Below are 22,201 nucleotides of genomic sequence, written 5' to 3'. Positions count from 1 at the left end.
CCGGCGCCCAAGCCCCGGCCACGGCCGGCGGAAGCGCCCGGGCCCAGAGGCAGCGCGAGGCCCCTCCCCGCCAGCTCAGCCTCCAGGCGCGCGGGGCGGCGGGGGCGGCGGCGCGGACGTGCCCGGCCCCACGGAGGCCTCCCTGCGCCGCCCCAGGCGCGCGGCCCGCGGGCGGGGAGAGCGGAGGAGACGCGGGGAGGGAACGCGAGGCCAGGCAGCCCCGCAGCCCGGACGCGCTGCCTTCCCCGCGGCCTGCGAGGCCTCTTTGTTCCCGAGTCGTGCTCGGCCGGCGGATGGGACTCGCGTCTAGTTCTGCGGACTCTACCAACCAGATCAGTCGTTAAGGTCTGCTAAGTCCTAGACTCCAGACAAGAATTTCAGTAGGCACTTGGCTTGTCCTCAGCCAGTTCCCTCACCTTCGCGGCCTTAGCTGTCTTTTCATCGACTTTGCTCCAGTCCCGCTGTCTGTCCAAGGCTGATTCTACCTCCCCAAGGGCCTTGAATTTGGCCCTGTCTGTAAATCCATCCTCCCTCCCCAGCTTCGGTAATCTCCTTCCACCATACACGACCCTCTGCCAACACAGGTGTCCAAGGCTAAGTGAAATTTCACCTGTGCCTTGCTCCTGGGACAAGTACTGCTCTATGCCTGCTCAGATCAGATCAGATCAGATCAGTCACTCAGTCGTGTCCGACTCTTTGCGACCCCATGAATCGCAGCACGCATCACCAACTCCCGGAGTTCACTGAGACTCACGTCCATCGAGTCAGTGATGCCATCCAGCCATCTCATCCTCTGTCGTCCCCTTCTCCTCCTGCCCCCAATCCCTCCCAGCATCAGAGTCTTTTCCAATGAGTCAACTCTTCGCATGAGGTGGCCAAAGTACTGGAGCTTCAGCTTCAGCATCATTCCTTCCAAAGAAATCCCAGGGCTGATCTCCTTCAGAATGGACTGGTTGGATCTCCTTGCAGTCCAAGGGACTCTCAAGAGTCTTCTCCAACACCACAGTTCACTATGCCTGCTACTTACAAATATTCCCAAAGGAAAGAACAGTTTACACTTGGGGGTCACTCAGAAGCAGCTACATAAATTTGCAGGGTCCCTGGTGGCTCAGACGGTAAAGCGTCTGTCTACAATGTATGACACCTGGGTTCAATCCCTGGGTCAGGAATTCCCTGGAGAAGGAAATGGCAACCCACTCCAGTACTCTTGCCTGGAAAATCCCATGGACAGAGGAGCCTGGTGTCCATGGGGTCACCAAGAGTCAGACACGACTGAGCGACTTCACTTTCACTTTCACTTATGAGGGACCTCATGCTTAGAATTTCAGATGGGAGGGAAGTTCACGAGGGAGAAGACATAGGTAAACCTATGGCTGATTCATGTTGATGTTTGGCAGCCTTAGTTGCTCACTCGTGTCCAACCCCTTGCGACCCCATGAACCCCTTGCGACAGGAGGGGGTTGCCATGCCCTCCTCCAGGTTTGGCAGAAACCAAACCAATACGGTAAAGCAATTATCCTTCAATTAAAAATAAATGAAATTAAAAAAAAAAAAAGAATTTCAACAGCATTAAACCAAGCCTTTGACTCTTCTAAAGGGCTTCCCAGGTGGCTCAGTGGTAAAGACTCTGCCTTTTAATTCAGGAGATGCAGAAAACGTGGGTTTGATCCTTGGGTCGGGAAGATCCCCTGGAGTAGGAAATGGCACCCCACTCCAGTATTCTTGCCTGGGAAATCCCATGGACAGAGGAGCCTGTCTGCTACAGTCCATGGGGTCACAAATAGTCGGGCATGACAATATGCACGCACGCACACAGGTTATACACCCAGGATGTTGGCCTTGGCAGTACCCTTTCCATCCTCAAGACTATGCCCTAACCACTCCCTGCCCCCATCCTCACCATCCTAACTACCCCTCCCCTCCATGTTTGTCCAATGCATACAAGAAAGAACAGAGAATGTGTTCATTGTGGCTAGTAATCAGAACTAGGGTTCCTTCCTTGGTCAGCCATCTCCTTTAACTTCTTTGCAGTACTCCCGTGGCTGATGTCTCTTTTCCTTATGAAACCCCCTTTCCTTTGGTTTCTGTGATGCCGCCCCATTGGGTTCCCCTCCCTCTCTAATGCATTCCTTTAGGTGCTTTGCAGGCTCCCCTTCTCCTTCTATACTGCATCTGTGCACGTTCCTAAAGGTTAGTTCCCCAGTTCCTCTTTTCTGATTCCCTTGGAGAACTTACCATTTCAATCATCACCTTTGTGCATGTAACTCCCCAGCCTTAATCTCCAGCCCAGATTTCCCTCCCAAGCCCTAGTCTTGCTCTTCTAACTCTTAGGTATCCTGGCAACTCAAATGTCACAAGCCAAAACTTGAATGTTGGGAATTCCCTGTCAGGTGGTTAGAGGGCTTCCCAGGTGTCACTAGTGGTAAAGAATCTGCCTGCCAGTATAGGACACCTAAGAGACTCGGGTTCAATCCCTGGGTCGAGAAGATTCCCTGGAGAAAGGCATGGCAACCCACTTCAGTATTCTTGCCTGAAGAGTCTCATGGACAGAGGAGCCTGGCAGGCTCAGTCCATAGGCTCAAAAAGAGCTGGACAGGACTGAAGGGACTTAGCATTCACCAGTGGTTAGGACTCTGAGCTCTCACTGCCAAGGGCAGTGGGTTTAATTTCTGGTTGGGGAAATAAGATCTCCAAGCAGCGCAGCAGGATCAATAAATAAACAATAAAAAATTGGGAGGGATTTCCCTAGTGGTCCAGTGGCTAAGACGCCATGCTCCCCCATGCAGGGGTCCTGGGTCGCCTGGTCAGGGAACTAGATCCCACATGCCACAGCTAAGAGTTCTAGTGCTGCAAGTGAAGACTGAAGATCATACATACCTCAATTAAGACCCAGTGTAGCCGAATACATACATATTTTTTAAAATAATAATTAAAAAATTTTAAGTTGAATATATTCTTCTTTGCCCCTTCTTTCTCTCTTTCTTTCTTTGTAAGAAATGAACAAAAATAAGCCAAACCTGGGACCCGTCTAAGTGCAGGGCCCGATACAATTACACAGCAGCACTACCACCAAAGAAGCACCCTTTCAAAGACTCTCTTCACAATGCATTTTAGTCATTAAGATAGGAAACTGGCAGATACAGATTAAGATCAAACCATGAAGTCAACATGACAAGCAATGACATAAATCACTTTGTTGATGCAGTGAGAACACGGTCACTTCTGTGACAGTCCGATCAGAGACGTATCGCCGGGGTCTAAAACAGAGGAAACCGTGCACAAACCCAAATGGGAGGACAAGCCTACAGAATGGCCTGTAATATTAAAAAATGTCACAGCCGTGAAAGTAAAGGAAAATCACAGAGCTTTTTTAGATGGAAGGAGATTTGAGAGATGTAATAGCTGAGTGCACTGCGTGGCCCTATACTGTGCCCTTTGCTTAAGAAGGGCATTATATTGAGACAAGGGTGAAAGTCTTATCTCGAATATCTTGTACTATTCTTTCCGTATAAACTTTTTTTCTTATATTTTTTTTGGCGGGGGAGGGCTGCACTGGATCTTCATTGCTGAGCTTTGGCTTCTCTAGTTGCAGTGCTCACGCTCAGTAGCTGCAGTGCATGGGCTTAGTTGCTCTGCAGCACATGGGATCTTAGTTCCCAGAGCAGGGGTCAGGATCGAACCCGTGTCCCCTGCATGGGAAGGTAGATTCTTAGCCACTGGACCAGCAGAGAAGTCCCTCTTTTGGTATAACTTTTCTCTAACTTTGAAATTATTGCAAAAGATTAAAAAAAACTTGCCATTACACACCCGCCTCCAGATTAGCTTCTCCTCTAGGCATCTGTTAATAGCAGCAACCGTCTCCCAAGTGCCCGAGTTCAAAAACTTTGAGATCACCGTGGATTCCTCTCCCCTGCTGCTCTTTACCCCACCAACCAACCACTCACTGCTACTGCTAAGTCACGTCAGTCGTGTCCGACTCTGTGCAACCCCGAAGACGGCAGCCCACCAGGTTCCCCGGTCCCTGGGATTCTCCAGGCAAGAATACTGGAGTGGGTTGCCATTTCCTTCTCCAATGCATGAAAGTGAAACGTGAAAGTGAAGTCGCTCAGTCGTGTCCGACTCTCAGCGACCCCATGGACTGCAGCCTACCAGGCTCCTCCGTCCATGGGATTTTCCAGGCACTAAGTGCTGTCAATTTTTTAAAAAAATATTGCTCACAGGACTTCCCTGGTGGTCCAGTGGCTAAGACTCCGTGCTCCCAATGTAGGGTGCCAGGGTTCCATCCTTGGTCAGCGAACTGGATCCCACATGTTGCAACTAAGAGTTCCCATGACACAACTTAAAAAAAAACAAACCCGTTTGTAGCAACTAAAAGACTGAAAATCCTGAGTGCTGCAACTACGATTTGGTGCAGTCAAATAAATAAATAAAAATGAAAACAAAAGAATATTGCTCACATAGCCACCTTTTAAATTAAACTTCCATTTTTGTTTGTTTGAATGACATTTCTTTCCTCACATAATTGTTTTAGGGAGTGCCTGTGAAAAGAATGTGTATAATGTAAAGCAGGGTAGATTAGATAGAAGGTCCTATTACTTCATCTCCAGTCTGGATTATTGCTGTAATCTCCTAACTGGTCTTCTTGTCTTTGGTTGCTCCCTTCAACAACCCAGTGTGTATATGGTTACCAAAGTAATCTGCCTAAAAGCACACCTTTATCCTTTCCGGGCCTTACTTCCCACAGCTGACAGTGGGGCTTAATCCATTTTCTCTGGGAAGTCTGATGTGCCATGAGCTGAACCAAGGTGGTCTGCCCTTGTGACCCTTCCCCAATTCATAGAGAAAAGAACATTTAATGGGTAGAATTTCCTCAACTTGTAAGTCCCCCCCGCCCCATTTGTTTTTCTATAGTAAGGATCCAAACTCTTATCTGCTAGCATTGAAGTGTTAGTCGCTCAGTCATGTCTGACTCTTTGCGGCCCCATGGACTGTAGCCCGCCAGGCTCCTCTGCAATTCTCCAGGCAAGAGTACTGGAGTGGGTAGCCATTCCCTTCTCCAGGGGGGGTCTAACCCCTGAAGAAGACCCAGGGATCGAACTGGTGTCTCCTGCATTGGCAGGCAGATTCTTTACTGTCTGAGCCACCAGGGAAGCCCATCTGCTTGAATTAACGGATAACAAACAGCAAGTAAATAATAAAAGATTTGGCAATTGCAGGTCATATTTATTTTAACAGCTTGGTTTTCTCCCAGGCACTCAGGCTGGTAGTTGCGATCATTACAATGTTAAAGATATGGTCTTTTTCTTTCTTAAAAATTGTTTCTTTTTGGGATGATGGAATGAAATATATCAAAATTTCATCATAGCACATTAGAGAAAACACCGCCCTCCCAAGTAAATACTTTGGCCTCTTCTTCAGAGTTTATTCAACCTTATCACTGCTACTCCCCTTCATGAATCCTTGACTTCAGAAAAAGTTTTCTAATCTCTGTTCACATTTGCTTTTTTCTTTCCCCCTTTGCATAAACAATTTTATCTCCCTGGAACTCTGTCCTGGCCCACGCCTTGCATACAAATCCCATCCAGCCTTAAAGGAACAAATCAACTCTCTACTTGGTGAAAACCTCTAAAATCATAATAATCTCTTGTTCTAACTCACAATTGTATGTTGCTATGAAAAGTGCACGGGAAAAAGCCAGAATGGTATACAACAGTGTTCTTCAAACATAAAAGAACATAAGAAATATCCGGGAATCTTTTTAATTAAAATTATTTATCTATTTGGCTACACTGAGCCTTAGTTGCCGCATGTGGGATTTTTTTTTTTTTTTTTTTTTTAAGATGCAGCATCTTAAAAAGGGATCCCCGTAAAGGGATCTTTAGTTGTGGCATGTGGGATCTACTTCCCTGACCAGGGATCTAACTCGGGCCACCCCCCCCCCCCCCCCCCCCCCCCCCCCCCCCCCGGGCATTGGGAGCAGGGAGTCTTAGCCACTGGACCACCAGGGAAGTCCCTCCAATTGTTTCTTTTCTCTAAGAAACCTTCCTGTTACATTATAGTTCCCTTAATTGCAAGGATCCTGTTCGCCTTTAGAATCCTTTATGGAGTCTCAAAGAGAAACAACTTTTTTAAGTACAAAAGGATGGTATCTTTGTTAAATACACTGATGACAAGTGGATGGGGGCTCATGAAAAACTCAGTTATTAGTGTTTCAATGATTTAGCAAGGGAGTGAATAAATAAATAAGTTGGGCTTTTCCACAAGACGATCTTGTAATAGAGTCATCATTCTCAACTCGGGGTGCATGCCCTCCCAAAATTCTAGATCACCTTATGCACCCCGATTTTTATGCACTCTCCCAGAATCATCAGCACAGAGTCATAGGAGCGTCATATCCCCCTATTGGGGTTGAGAACCATCATAACAGGAATTGAAGGAGTTGGTGGTATTTGTTAAGATAAGGTTATTTCAGTCCTACTGGGTTAGAACTGCACCTTTCTGAGAGTATATAACTTCTTAGTTCTTTGACAACTGACGAGTAAGGGAGTCTGCTAGACAAAGTGGGGTAGAATATGCCAGGTCTAGGAGTTAACCTGTGTCTCCACGTCAGCAGGCAGGGCAGACCACCCCGACAGCTCACCCGCTCTTGCACAAGCATTTCTAGACCACCTGAGCTTCCACTTATGTGCGATGGTGCACTCAGGAGAAGGCAGAGCTTCTCATTCCCAGCTTCTGCCACTCAATGGCACCTGTGTATTTTTCCTTACAGTACACACACTTTTTTTTTGTTTTTTGGCCATACTGCTCAGCATGGCTGCACTGGGTCTCAGTTACAGCACTCAGGATCCTAGTTCCCTGATCACTGAACCCATGCCCCCTTCATTAGAAGCGCGGAGTCTTAACCATGGGCTCCCAGGGCAGTCCCCAGATTATTTTTTTTTTTATTCCTCACAGGTAGGATTTTTGGGGAAGTAAATCTCTTCCTCTGTAAGGAAACTGAGAAATTAAATGATCCCCCCACCCACCCACAACCATAAAGCCAAGTGGAGCAACCCTATCAGAAGTGCCTAAGACCCCTCCTGCCCCATCTCGTGTTTAGGAAATAAATGAGACAGCCTAAGCGGCTGAGTGTGAGGTGCTGGCAGAACACCCAAAGCACAAACACCCTATAAATCGGGGGAAAGAGAAGATGACGTGAGGGACGGTGGCTGTCCTCTAGGAGAGAGATTTGGGAGTCGTCATCATAATCGGGTGAAGCTGACAGAGCTGAGCACCTCTCAGGCAAGACTGCAAGAATGTCCACGGAGTAAACAGAAGGTTGCTGCAGATTCAAGGAACAGACCACGATTAAGGCACGGACCCCATGGACTGTAGCCTGCCAGGCTCCTCTGTCCATGGGATTTTCCAGGCAAAAATACTCCTGGGTTGCCATGCCCTCCTACAAGGGATCTTCCCAACTCAGGGATCAAACCTGAGCCTCCTGCTTCTCCTGCACTGGCAGGCGAATACTTTACCGCTGAGCCACCCGGGAAGTCCCATGAGTGGAATGAGCACCCTTATAAAGGAGACCCCAAAGGTGAGGACACAGGAGGGAGGTATGGGGTCTGACCAGACACGGAATCTGCGGCACTTTGATCTCGAACTCCAGCCACCAGAACTGGGAGGAATAAATGTCTGTGGGTTTTAAGCCCCTTGATCCACAGTATTTTGCTTTGGTAGCCCAGAGTGGACTGAGACACCATGAGAGTAAAATTGCCACGAGGTGAGGGCTGAGACCAGGTTTCCTGGTTTAAGGAGAGGAGGGAGGTATTAAAGAACAAAAGAGAGATACACATGGAACTTGCAAGAAAGTGTTTAGTGAAATGAAGGAGAGGAATAGGGCTGAGTCCAGTGATAACGGTGTAAAGACGAGTGGTTACGTGTGGGGTGAAGCATGTAAGGCAACTGAAAGACGCTAAACTGAGATAGTGTGGTCCCAGCACCAAAGTGGATGGAACCAGGAGCCCAGATGGGTGGGACACTGGTCATAGCAGGGGCCATGCTCAGAAACTTTGGCTCTCTCCCTCACCAACATGCATGATGCACGGTCACGAGGGTCTTCACTACTCCAAGGCACCTTGGCAAGAGATAAGGCTGTACGTGAAACTGGGCTTAAAGACACATCTCTCTGTCCCTTTTTAAAATTAATTCTTCCATTTTTAAATGTTATGTTTTAGTAGAATAAGTAGATTCATATTGTTGTGCAACTTCCAACATCATCCATCTCCAGAACTTTTTCATCTTCCCAAAGCAAAATTCTGTGTCTATTAAGTGCTTGGTGGGACTTCCATGGTGGCCCAGCTGTAAAGAATCTGCCTTGCAATGCAAGGGACGCAGGTTCAATCCCTGGTTGGGGAACTAAGGTCCCACATTCTGCGGATCAACTAACCCCATGCACCGCAATTAGAGTCTGTGCACCAAATCGAAAGATCCTGCGTGACACCATGCAGATCGCACATGTCGCAACTAAGACCCGACACAGCCAAATAAACAAATAACTTTAACGATACAGTCTTGGTTTTAAAAATAAAATAAATGCTTGGTACCCCTGGTAACCCCCATTCTACTTTCTGTCTCTATGAATCTGACTACTCTAGGGACCTCCAATACGTGGAACCACACGCTGTCCTTTGCCATCCACATTACAGCATGTGTCAGAAGTGCTTTCCTTTTTAAGGCTTGATACTGTTCCCTCGTATGTTATGGGCTTCCCTGGTGGCTCGGTGGTAAAGAATCTGCTTGCCAATGCAGGAGACTCAGGTTCAATTGCTGGGTCGGGAAGATCCCCCGGGGAAGGCAATGGCAACCCACTCCAGTATTCTTGCCTGGAGAATCCCATGGACGGAGCCTGGCGGGCTACAGTCCATGGGGTCGCAGAGTCGGACATGGCTGCGCATATGTTGCACTGCATTTTGTTTATCCATTCATCTGTCAGTGGATACTTGGGTTGCTTCCACCCTTTGGTTATTGCAAATAATACTGCTATGAACATGGGTGTACACATAGCTCTCTGAGTGGCCACTTTCAATTCTTTTGGGAATATACCCAGCAGCGAAATTGCTTGGATCGTATGGTAATTCTATGTTTGATTTTTTTGAGGAACCACCATACTGTTTTCCATAGCAGTGGTCGTTTTACCTCCCCCCCAGCAACACAGGAAACTTCCAATTTCTCCACATCCTTGCCAACACTCGCTATTTTGTGTTTTTAATAAGAACCATACTAATGGATATACAGTGGTTGGTTGGTTTTTTAAATAGATGCTTCTTCCTTAGATTATAAATTCTTCAAAAATTATGTGAATATTAGTTTGATTCAAATGGAATTGAAGGCTTGAGCTGAAAGATTTTCCTAAGTGTGGGGGTGTAAATAGTTAAAACTCCCCCAAATTAGTTTAAAAACGTTTCTATCAATGTCTGTCCTGTCTCAGGGTCCAAGGCCCGAACTCAGATCAGTGGGGAAGGAGCTCCCTCTTGTGTCCTTTCTCTGCCAGTGTCAGTGACTAAAGAAGGTAGTCGAGAAAGGACCATTTCACTCCAAGGACAACAAACGCCAGTCGCGTGTCTACTGGGTAAAAGAACTTGAGAAAACATGGACAGAGTGAAACTAGGGTCTTTAAAGAAATCCCAATCTAGAAGGGGTAGAGGAACAACATACATGCAGAAATAACAATAGAAGACATATGCAAAATGGATGGATTATCTATTAAGACTGCAGGAATTCGGTCCAGAGTCACATCAAAATACAAGTGTGGCTGGTTACAAAGGAGCTCGGGTTGGCTCTCGGGTTTCTTTTAAGGCTCCAGTTCTAGAAGGTCCCTGACCTAGGAGGGCAGCCTCCCTGTCGGGACCCCTTTCATGGCTGTCAGTTTTCCAGAGTCGCTTCGGAGGTTTAGACAAGCTTGCTGTACACTCCCATCTTTGGGAGGGAGGCCCTGGAGACTCCTTCTGTGGTCCTTTCTTCCGTGTAGTATCCTGCTCATGCCTACCTGTCTCTTGAGTTTCATCTCCTTCCCCCAACCCTCTGGGCTTCCCTGGTGGCTCAGATGGTAAAGAATCTGCCTGCAATGAAAGAGACCCAGGTTCGATCCCTGGGTGGAGAAGATCCTCTGGAGAAGGAAATGGCAACCCGCTCCAGTATTCTTGCCTGGAGAATTCCGTGGACAGAGGAGCCTGGTGGGCTTGCAAAGAGTCAGACATGACTTAGCAACTAACACACAATCCCAACCTCCCTAAATAGGCTGTTGATGGGCACACTGTCTCCATAGCCTTGATGCTCACAAAGATAATTATACAGAAAGTACAGCTTTCAGAGTTTTGCAGGTTTCATCAGCGTGGGGACCAGTTACAGAGCATGAAGATGCTCTCTTGCAAACCTTGCTCCATCAGGCAAGCAGCCTTCAACTGGCCTCTTAGGGCCCTGAAGGAGACAGTCCTTACCTTGTCTGCATCCTGCTGGACTGCTGAATAAAGACAGAATCAAGGCATGGCAGTACACGGAACACATATCCAACTGGGTAGAAACTAGGGAACTCACTGGTGGAAAGAGCTGTTCTTCAGAGTCAGACACAGGTGGGTTTTTAATTTTTTTAATATATATATTTTTTAAATTTACTTATTTAATAATTTTGGGCCATACCCTGTAGCATGTGTGATCTTAGTTTCCTGACCAGGGATCGAGCCCACACCTCCTGCACTGGGAGGTGGAGTCTTTTTTATTTATTTTGGCTGCACTGGGTTTTCACTACTGCGTAGGCTTTTCTCTAGTTGTGGTGAGTGGGGGCTACTCGCTAGTTGTGGTGCACACGCTTCTTACTGCGGTGGGTTTTCCAGTTGGGAAGCATAGGCTCTAGGGAGCACGGGCTTCAGTAGTTGCGTTCTGTGGCTTGTGGAATCTTTGCCGACCAAGGATCGAACCCATGTCCCCTGCAATGGCAGGCGGACTCCTAACCACTGGACCACCAGGGAAGTCCCCACAGCTGGGTTTAAAGCTCAGCTCTGCTGCTCTGTGTCCGTAGCCCCCCAGGGCATGTTAGTTTATCCCCATTCAGCAGCTCTGAGATGGGAATAACAGTCCCCACCTCCCTCTCTGGTAAGATTTTCGTGAAGCTTAAACAAGACAGAGTACACAGACCTTGAGGAAGTATCTAGCGTCATAAATGTCTCTCTGCTTCCCCCTCTCACCACAAACCTCCTCTCCAACCTGAGCGTGCCGAAAGTCTCCTGGCTGCATGGGCCCGAGACCTCTGGGGCAGTTGCACAATAACTGAGATTTTAGGTCACCAAGAGCTGTCTGGGAAGCAGAAGAAAGGCTGCTTTGTTTTGTATTCTCATGCAGGGTGCAGTGGGGAAGGTATTTCCAAACCGTCTTAATTACTTCCCAAGACTTTTTCCAGTTGCCCAAGCCAGCAACCTGGGAGTCATCCTTGACTACTCCTTCTCTCTCACCTCCCAAACGTGTATTTCTAAGGCCTGTTACTCCTCCTTAAGACATTGCAAATCCTCCGGGTCTCTCCATCTCCCCCCATCGTTTTACTTTCGCTCTCCATCGCTGTTCTCTGGAAAACCACCACTGCTTCCTGAATGGCCCTCAATATCGTCCCTCTTCCTCATCATCCAGCAGATAGAGCTCTTTCTAAATGCAAGTCTCTGGGGATGATGGGAGAAGGTGGGAGATTGGGACTGACACATTTACACTACTGCTTTGCATGCATGCCTGCTAAGCCCCTTCAGTCGTGTCCGACTGTTTGCAGCCCCATGAACTGTAGCCCACCAGGCTTGTCTGTCTGTGGGATTCTCCAGGCAAGAATACGAGAGTGGATTGTCACGCCCTCCTTCAGGGGATCTTCCTGAACCAGGGATTGAACCTGTGTCTCTTAGTCTCCTGCATTGGCAGGCAGGTTCTTTACCACCAGCACCACCTGGGAAGCCCCACACTATTGATACTACATATAAAATAGATAACTATTGAGAATCTGCTATAGAGCACAGGGAACTCTACTCAGTGCCCTGTGGTGACCTAGATGGGAAGGACATCCAAAAAAAGACAGCAAGGAGATCCAAACTAATTAATCCTAAAGGACATCAACCCTGAATATTCATTAGAAGGACTGATGCTGAAGCTCCAATACTTTGGCTACCTGAAAAGCCAAACTCACTGGAAAAGACCCTGATGCTGGGAAAGACTGAAGGCAGGAGGCGAAGGGGACAACAGAGGATGAGATGGTTGGATGGCATCACTGACTCAATGGACATGAGTTTCAGCAAACTCCAGGAGATGATCAAAGACTAGGAAGCCTGGTGTGCTTCAGTCCATGGGGTTGCAAAGAGTCAGACACAACTGAACAATAATATGTACAACAAAGTATATAGCAGAAACTAACAGAAGGTTGTAAAGCAGCTACACTCTGATAAAAATTTAAAAATAAATAAAGTCACATTGCAGACTACAGAAAATAAATAAATAAATATTACAATAATTTGCTATAGAAAAAAAAATCTGGTCTCAGCAAGTTGCTCCCCTACTTAAGATCGCTTACTGATTACTTGCTTCCCTGGCAGCTCAGTTGGTAATGAATCCGCCTGCAATGCAGGAGACCCTGGTTGGATTCCTGGGTGGGGAAGATTCCCTGGAGAAGGGATAGGCTACCCACTCCAGTATTTTTGGGCTTTCCTGGTGGCTCAGGTGGTAAAGAATCTGCCTGCAACGCAGGAGACCTGGGTTCAGTCCCTGGGTTGGGAAGATCCCCTGGAGGAGGGCATGGCAACCCACTCAAGTATTCTTGCCTGAGAATCCCCATGGACTGTGTAGTCCATGGGGTCCAAAGAGTCAGACATGACTGATCGAGGAAGCACAGCACAGCAGCACTGAGTACTCAGCTAGCTCCAAAAGAAAGCCTTACCTCCTGAGCATGGCTCGGTTCCTGTTTGGGCTCCTGCCTATTTTTCCAGCGTTTTTCCCATCAGCCCTGCTGCAACCCTCCTCCTCCATGCACCAGCTCTACTGCACTTGACACCTCGACATATAAGGCTCAGCGACCCCGAGCTTTCCCGGGTGTGGGATTTTTAGTGCTAAAACCAGGACGGCCCCGGGCAAACCAGGATCCTGGTCACCCTAGTTCTGTGTATCGTCTTCCTCAATCCTGAATGCTCCCCCTTGTCTGTCCCACCCCATGTTTACTATCCAACTCCTCACCTCTGTTTCTGCTTCCACATCACTTGTGCAGCCCCCAGGGAGTGGTTTATTCGTCCTATCTAGGCGCTCTGGGGCTTCCCAGGGGGCACTGAACAGAAAGTGACAGTGTTAGTCACTCAGTCGTGTCCTGACTCTTTTGTGACCCCATGGACTGTAGCCCGCCAGGCTCCTCTCTCCATGGAAATCCCAGGCAAGAACACTGGTACCCATGCCCTCCTCCAGGAGATCTTCCTGACCTGGGGATAGAACCCAGGTCTCCCGCATTGTAGGGGAAATCTTTACCATCTGAGCAACCAAGGGTGCTAGTGGTAAAGAACCCGCTGCCAATTCAGGAGACCCAAGAGATCCCTGGGTCTGGAAAAGGAAATGGCAACCCACTCCAGTATTCTTGCCTGGAGAATCCCATGGATAGAGGAGTCTGGCGGGCTACAGTCCATGGGGTCTCAAAGAGCCGAACATGACCCAGTGACAGCACAAATGCGCAAGCTCTCCTGGCAGCGACCACTGTGTTTGAAGAGCGACTCTGTCTCTCTTCAAGTTATAAACTCATTAAACAATGAGGCTTTTTTTTTTTCCTTCCACCTATAATCTCAGAGCCTAGCGGAGATTCTGGCACACAGTAGGTGCGCAATGAAGTTTTCTTGATTTGATGACTATCAGTATCAAGGTATCAAGTGTCATCTATTTCATATCACTACGTGGGATGTTATGGACTGAAAGTTTGGGTCCCCTCCAAAACTCATATGTTGAAGTCTTAACCCCCAGAGGGGCTGTATTGGGACGTGGGGCCTTTAAGGAAATGCATGAGTGTGTGCTAAGTCGCTCAGTCATCTCCAACTCTGAGACCCCATGGACTGCAGCCTGCCAGGCTCCTCTGTCCATGGGATTTTCCAGGCAAGAATAATGGAGTGGCTTGCCATTTCCTCCTCCAGGGGATCTTCCTGACCCAGGGATCAAGCCGGTATCCCAATGCAGGGGGCCTGGGTTTGATCCGTGGTCAGCAAACTAGATCCTACATGCTTCAACTAAAGATCCCACATGCCGCAACTAAGCCCTGATGTGGTCAAATAAATTTTTTTAAAAATTCAAGTAACGCTAAATTCAACACTACACTTTAAAAACAGCACGTGCAGATTGAGCCTATTCCTGTTACAGTCACTCTATCTGTGTAGCTCTCTATCCATCCTTCTATCTGTATTTGTTATAATGGTGTTCACCAATTGTGGATATTTGTAGTATTTCTGTGATCATAAAATCAGGATGATTTGAACTTAGGAAAAAAAAGAAGAGACACCAAGAAATCGCTCTCTCTCCCCCTCCCTCCATCCCCTCGCTTTTTCCCCCTGCAAAGTCACCCGGGAAAGACCATGGGAGCACACATTGAAAAGGCAACCCAAAGGGAGCTCTCAGCAGACATCCACCCTGTCAACACTGGGTCTCAGGCTTCCAGCCTCCAGAATGGTGAGAAAACAAATTTCTGTTGTTGAAGCCACCAGCCTATGGTATTTTGTTATGGCAGCCCTGGCATGATAACACAGGGGACGTACCCAGTTCATATAACCATGCTGTGACCGTTGATGGGTGCGGTCACACAGGCACCCTCCTGAGGCAGAGAGCTGCTTTCTATTCCAAAATAGTTCCAGTAATACTTCCCATCCTATTTTAAGAACATAAGTGTTTAACATGACAAGATTGACAAACTTATTTTTCTCTCATTCTGCTTTACTTCTGCAAACAAGTATCTTAGAATAGTAACTTCTGGGACTGGAAATGGTTACATGAATACGTGGTTCAGTTTCGAATGTATGACTAATATTTTTTGCAGCTAAGTAGCATTTTCTGTTTTCCGATGACACTTTAAAGCCCATTTATGTTACCTGAGTATGCATAATTAATTCCTCCTTTGGAAATGACTTTGTTTTCTCCACTGAGCTGGTGATTCTTCATCGTCCCACTCAAATCCCACTGCTCCCCTCCCACCCCTGGCCACATTTGTCAGCCCGTTCCCTGCCTCAAAGCCTGCTGTCTACAAGCTGTAGCCTCCAGGCTTCGCTGTTCTCAGCTCCTCTTTCTCGGCTCTTGACCAAGGGAAGCACTATCAGAGTGTGAAGGGAGGCGTGTGAAGGGCGAGGAGAGAGAGGGGTGGGTCTTCTCCTTCCCTCTCTGCCACAGCCTGGTCTCCACCATGGGTGCCTTCCTCTGTCATATAGCACCTTCTCTGGGCAGCCCCCCTCCTATGACCACAGCTCTGGATGGGTTCTAGGAATAGCATGCCCTTTCTCTTTTGTTTCTCCAGGCCCGAGGATGATAGAGGCTTCTGCTGTTAATAGTTCCCAGTGGCTTCTCCATTCGTCTTGATTCTCTTTACCTTGCCCACAGTGTGAGCTAAGGGTTGAGTTGTAACCCCTGCCCCCCATTCCTATGTTGAAGTTCTAACCCCCAAGATCTCAGAATGTGACTGTCTTAGGAGAGTGTCTTCAAAAAGGTAATTAAAGTTAAACAAAGTCGTACAGGTGGACCCTAATCCAACCTGACTTGTGTCCATATAATAAGAGGCCCAGGTGGCACTAGTGGGAAAGAACCCACCCGCCAATGCAGGAGACATAAGAGATGTGGGTTCGATCCTTGGGTCTGGAAGATCACCTTGGAGGAGGGCATGGCAACCCACTCCATTATTCTTGCCTGGAGAATCCCATGGACAGAGGAGCCTAGTGGACTACAGTCCATGGGGTGGCAAAGAGTCGGCCACAACTGAGCAACTTAGCATATACACAGTAAGAGAAGATGAGGACATCGGCATGCAGAAAAGGAAGACAGTCTGTGGGGACACAGGGAGAAGGCAGCCATCTGCAAGCCAAGGAGAGAGGCCTCAGAAGAAACCAACCCTGCCCACATCTTAATCTTGGACTTCCCAGCCTCCAGAAAATATATGTCTGTTGTTTTTAAACCACTCATCAATGGTGGTGGTGGTCTAATCACTCAGTCGTGTCCAACTCTTTGTGACCCTGTGGGCTGTAGCCCACCAGGCTCCTCTGTCCATGGGATTTCCCAGGCAAGAATACTGGAGTGGGTTGCCATTTCCTTCTCCAGGGCATCTTCCCAACCCAGGGATCACACCCAAGTCTCCTGCATTGCATGCTGTTTCTTTACCTCTGAGACATCAGGGAGGCCCACTTATCAATGGTACGCTTGTCACAGCAGCCTAAATGGACTAAGACTTTGTTACAGCAGCCCCAGCAAACTATGACACCATGGTCAGTCGTCCCATCACTAAACCGCTTGTGGAGCCCTGGGGATGTGCTGGTTATATCCTTCTCGGACCTGGTCTCACACAGCCAACCTCACCAAGGACACTTATCATATGTCCCTTTATCCACTCCACGGTGTCTATCATCACATTCCTAAGTTTATAAATATGTCAATGTTTGTGCAATGAATACCTGTTCCTGAAACACTGCAGGACTCGCTTTCACAATAAGGTTCCTAAGCCGTTTCTAAGCAAGGATCCACGTGACATCCAAGTCTCTGTGTAGAGCATCTTGTCGTTTTTGGAAAAATCTTTTCGCATTTTTTCACATCAGCTGCTGCTGGAAGGCCTGGGGTGATGACTGAAGTCCAGAGAGCCTCTGGAGATGCCATGTGAGAGTTTTTGTTGGTGCTTCAGTGGCTGGGAGGCCCAGTGGCTGGTGAGGAAGCCAAGCAAGGTGAGCTGGAACTTGTAGGGAGGCCCTGGGTTCTGCATTTAAGGAGCTCTAGGGAGGAAAAAAGATACCGCTAGAGTGAGAGTTGTTAGAACAGCAGAAAAAGCTATCTAATTCAACTTATTTAAGGAATATAAAGGGCTTCCCTAGAGGCTCAGTGGTAAAGTATCCACCTGCTAAGCAGGAGATGTGGGTTAAATTCCTGGGTCCGGAAGATCCCCAGGAGAAAGGAATGGCAACCCACTCCAGTGTTCTTGCCCGGAGAATTCCATGGACAGAAGAGCCTGGTGGGCTACAGTTCTCAGGGTTGCAAAAGAGTCAGACACACCTAGTTACTTAACCAACGACAAAGTAGTATGAAACAATTTTATAAAATTGTAGGACGGGATGGGATTTATTGAGACGTCCCAGTTTCACTACCTTCCCCCTCATGCAACCCCTCAAGCATTGAGTTACTCCTAATAAATACATTTCTTTGTCTCCAAAGCACTTTCACAACCACATTTCATTTGAGCCTCAAGGAAATTGTGTGAGGTAAATAGGGAGGTATTAACGTCTCCATTTTACAAATAAATGAAATCGAAGAGCAGGTAGTTGAAATGCCAGCGTTCAAGGAGCTAAAAGGTGTTAGAGCTGGATCTGGAGACTCGTGATCCTGAGACCAGGTGGGTATTGATAGAGTTCCCATCGTTTACCCTCCCTGCTAATCTGGTCATGCGCACAAAAGACTGATGTCATCCGTGGACATTCCATCCAAAACTCACAGCGAGGAAGAACTTCTCAACATCTGGCCGTGAGCAGAAAAGGCAGAGGAAGGGAGAGAGCGAGAGAAAGACATAATACAAACTGAGTTTACAGGGAACAGGAGGGGGCACATGCACCCTTATCTCAGCCCCAACTGGGCAGAGCAACACAGGAGAGCAAGCAGATGGACAGAGGCTGAGCCTCTCCGAACACGGTCCCCCTCCCGACTCCATATTCAGCTGGCAGGTCCCAGGAGTCAGGTCATCCGTTACCTCCCTCTAATGCTCTGATGGGTGTGTTTGCAACACACAGGGTTTCCATTAATCTGGGGAAAATCCTACTTTAGGCTTTCACTGAATCAGAAATTGCTGCAGCCATGACTGCTGTTTCCAGTGAACTGGGTCCCTCTTCCTCCACAGAGATGCCCCACACAGGCTGGTCTCGCCTGCACCCTCCACCTGCCGTCTCTCTCTCTCTATTTTTTAAATTGGAGGATAATTGCCTTACAATGTTGTGGTGGTCTCTGCCATACATCCATGTTAATCAGTCATAATTTTATATATATATATATATATGCCGGGGACCAGCCCCGGCTGATCCAGGGTATTCGAAGGAGAGACGGCTAGGCGAGGGTCAGGGAATAACTGTTTAATTACACTTTAATTAAGGATACAAAGAGTAATAGAATAAGGATAGCTCAGTGAGGAAATTCAGTGGAGAAAAGCGGCTGAAATAAGGATAGCTCAGTAGGAAAATTCAGTGGAGAAAAGAAGCTGAGTGGCTTGGTTTACGCGGAAAATCAATATAACCCGTGACACCAGGTTAGCTCTGACCACGGAGGCCGCAGGCGCCCTCTCGAATAGCGGAAGGTGCCCCACCTTAGACACCTTCTCGAGTGGGTCTTAGAAGCCCAGGCAAATAAATGGTCGCAGAGGACATCCACGCTCCAGATGGACGCTCAGCCGGAATTTGGGAGAGAGAGTGACATGGGGAGACCAAGTTTCAGTGAACAAGGCCCGCACTTTATTTTCCAAAGTAGTTTTTATACCTTAAGGTATGCATAGAGGATAATGGGGGAAGGGGTAGAGTCATGCAGCAAGCCAGGCTTTCTTCCTGCAAACTTATCATATGCAAAAGTTCAGGTGATAGACATCATCTTCTGGCCCGGAGGCCTGTTAACATTTTAAGAAACTTATCTTTCTCTAAAGGTGATTATTCCAAAGTCAGGCGCCAGCCTTCCAAAAAGCATTGAACAAAGCTGCATTTTACATTTCTATACACCCATTATATCAATCAATACACTGCCAAGGACACAGTAGGAGTATGGAGACTTAGCAGCAAACATTGGCCCAACAAGTGAAAAACCCTTCACCAATACATTTTCTAATCAATCTTTTAACTACTCAAAGGAATCTGTGTTTAGGCAGTTTAGAACATCTCCTGCCTCTCACAGTTGGGAGGCTCTGAACAATCACATGTGGCCGGAAAAACCCATTCAGGCAGGCTAGAGGATTTCCAAAGGAGTTTGTAGGTTAAACACTGTCACACCCAAGAATTATTAACTGGAGCTGTAAGCTAACTCTTTTTTCAGAGAGAGGTAGTGGGAGACAGCCCCCCGTAAAGTCAGAGGTGTAGGTGAAAGCACAAAGCAGAAAGTAGGCAGACTCTGGTTTTGGGGGTAGATGCTCGAGAATTTCCAGGGGGACTCCTGAGGCTCGATCCCGCCTTTGCGTATGCCGAGCCTCCTTCCTCATGACCTTTGTCATGGGTGGAGTGCCTCACGCTGGCTCTCAGCAGTGATAGAATTCCAGTTGAGCTATTCCAGATCCTCACTCAATATGCAATGTGCCGGCTCCCAGCATATATATATATATCCCTACCCTCTGGAGCCTCCCTCCCCCCTCATCCCACCCTTCTAGGTCATCACAGAGCTCCAGGATGGGCTCCCTGTGCTATATAGCAGGCTCCCACAAGTTATGAGCATACATGGGGCTTCCTTGGTGGTTCAAATGGTAAAGAATCTGCCTGCAATGCAGTAGACTCAGATTTGATCCCTGGGTTGGGAATATCTCCTGGAGAAGGGAATGGCAACCCACTCCAGTATTTTTGCCTGGGAAATCCCATGGACAGAGGAGCCTGGCGGGCTGCAGTCCATGGGGTCTCAAAGAGTCAGACACGACTGAGTGACTTTGAGAGTGAGTGAGTGTATATACATCAATGCTACTTTCTCAATTTGTCCTAGCCTCTCCTCCCCCCCGCTGTGTCCACAAGTCCATTCCCTGCATCTGCATCTCCATTTCTTCTCTGTAAATAGGTTCATCAGTACTGTTTTCCTAGATTCTGTATATATGTGTGGTGTGTGCATGCTAAGTCACTTTGGTCATGACTTTGGTCATAAAGACCCCATGGACTGTAGCCTGCCATAACGCATATCATACATGTGTTAATATACAATATTTGTTTTTCTCTTTCTGACTTACTCACCTGCTCTCTTTACTCCTTCTCTACATCTATCCTTGGAGGGCCACCTTCTCCAAGAAAGTTTCAACCCTCAGGGATTTTTGTCTCAGCGGCACTCCTGAAGCCATTATCATGCAGACCCCAAACTCTGAGCACTGAACATATGCTCTTCAGGACTAGTTCTCTGATGAGACGTCAGCCCCCAGAAAATCAAGCTGGAATCCCACACCCTACTGAATCTATGCTCCTGCTAGTAGATCCATGCATGTTAGCTGTGACTTTTCTGGGAAAGAGTAGGCAAAACTAGGGTTAAACACAGCCAGTCATTGGAATCCAAGAGGAAAGGGGGAAGGAGTGGGAGTTAATTGTCTTCCCGTGTTGGAAGTTTTTGGTGTTGTTTCAAGATCCGCGTACAGCCAGCATTTTCATGTTGCTCTAAGATTAGCACAAGGTAAGAGAACAAACAGAAGCCTTCCTTTGTGCTATTTTAGGAACAAGGAAAATAAAATAATACCTTCCAAATGGAGGAACAGCCTAGCTTTCTGTGACACAAGAATGGGCTCGTAACACCTCGGCTGTAACAGTTTCAAATGGAATCCTATTACAGTGCAGAGTGTATTTATCACTGTATTTGAGGAACGCTTTCTCCTAAGTCCCCCCAGGGGGAGATCCACAGGCCCAGGCAGGCTCCTCGCAAGCTCTCCTATTCCACCCTGGCAGGTCCCAGGGACTCCCCCGCCCCACCACCTCTCCTCTTGGTAACTGTCACCACCTCCCCAAGCTGTCAAGTGTCTCACCCCTTCCTGAGGGGCTCTGGAAGCTGGTCTCTTTATGCCCACCTGTTGGACTGCACCTCACAGGCCTACAAAGCCTGCATTTGCCCAGCTTCAAGACTGAAGAAAGCCTGGATTGGGCAACAGAGGGCTTCCCCACTGGCTCAGCGGTGAAGAATCCTCTAGCAATGCAGGAGACACAGGAGATGGGGGTTCGATCCCTGCACCAGGAAGATCCCCTGGAGAAGGGAACAGCAAACCCTCTCCAGTGTTCTTGACCGGAGAATCCCATGAACAGAGGAGGCTGCCGGGCTATAACCCATAACGTTGCAAAGAGTCAGGCCTGACTGAAGTGCCTTAACACGCACACATGCATCAGGCAACAGAGACATCAGTGGTTTGACAGATGCGGAGCTTCTGTGTCTGAAGCAAAGTCCTGGAGCGACCCCCCACCCTGTGCAGCACACACCTTCAGGACGTGGCAGCAGTCTTTGCTCCTGGTGGAGGGGGAAATTGCCAGTTACAGGGGAGTTGATGTCAGATGGGCTCATCAATTACCAGGGAAACCAACAGAAGGGCACACACCTCACCGCCCCTTTGATAAGAACAATCACTAGCTGGCGCCCAAGACAAGTATGTAGGAAGGCCAGAGTCAGTGTAAGTGAAGCAGGCACTGGTCAGGCAAGGGACGGACAGAGAGCAAGGGAACAGCCATCTTGAGTGGGCTGGTCAGCCACCACCCTTCCTGGTTGTCCCTGAAAACAAGCTTATAGACCCTCTTCATTTTAAGACTTTAATGCCCATCATGACAAGAGGAAAGACAAAATCTAAGGAGGAAAGACAAAATATGGGGAATTCTATGCGTGTGTGTGTGTCCAGTGGCTAAGTTGTGTCTCACTCTTTGCAACCCCGTGGATTGTAGCCCGCCAGGCTCCTCTGTCCACGGAACTTTCCAGACAAGAATACTGGAGTGGGCTGTCATTTCCTCCTCCAGGGGATCTTCCCAACCCAGGGATCAAATCTGTATCTCCTGCCTGCATCTCCTGCATTGGTAGGTGGATTCTTTGCCACTTGAGCCACCCGGCATCCAAAGGGTATAAATCTGACAATCTTGAGTTTGGTCCAGAGCATCTGATGATCTGGTTGAAATAACTGCAAATTTCTTTTATGTCAACGTTGGGTGTTGTAAGCAGATAGGGGAGTGGGTCCCTGAAGAAAGAGAACCAGGCATGATATCTTTGTCCAAGACATTTGGTCCAAGACATTTGTCCCATTTTGGTCCAAGACATT

The 22,201-nt window shown here is 47.9% G+C and overlaps 1 protein-coding gene across 2 annotated transcripts in view; it reads right to left on the bottom strand.

Annotated features, from left to right (window-relative positions):
- Window positions 1-14,219: 14,219 nt before the first annotated feature.
- The window catches only part of FBXO16 (F-box protein 16), a 57,034-nt gene continuing 49,052 nt past the window's right edge, over window positions 14,220-22,201 (bottom strand). Inside the window, exons 8-9 of one of the 2 annotated variants that reach the window (XM_025281380.3) lie at window positions 17,699-17,721; window positions 16,868-16,985 (exon numbers count right to left, since the gene is read on the bottom strand). In XM_025281380.3, coding sequence (XP_025137165.2) covers window positions 16,976-16,985; window positions 17,699-17,721 — 33 coding nt within the window. In that variant the 3' untranslated portion in view covers window positions 16,868-16,975. Of the gene's footprint in view, window positions 16,986-17,698; window positions 17,722-22,201 lie in introns of both variants that reach the window. The other variant, XM_025281379.3, reaches the window with a different exon arrangement.

This window comes from Bubalus bubalis, chromosome 3, assembly GCF_019923935.1.
Source record: "Bubalus bubalis isolate 160015118507 breed Murrah chromosome 3, NDDB_SH_1, whole genome shotgun sequence".
Lineage (NCBI taxonomy): Eukaryota > Metazoa > Chordata > Mammalia > Artiodactyla > Bovidae > Bubalus > Bubalus bubalis.
Note: the sequence above shows the minus strand (reverse complement) of the source record. Positions and strands in the feature narration are given on the sequence as shown.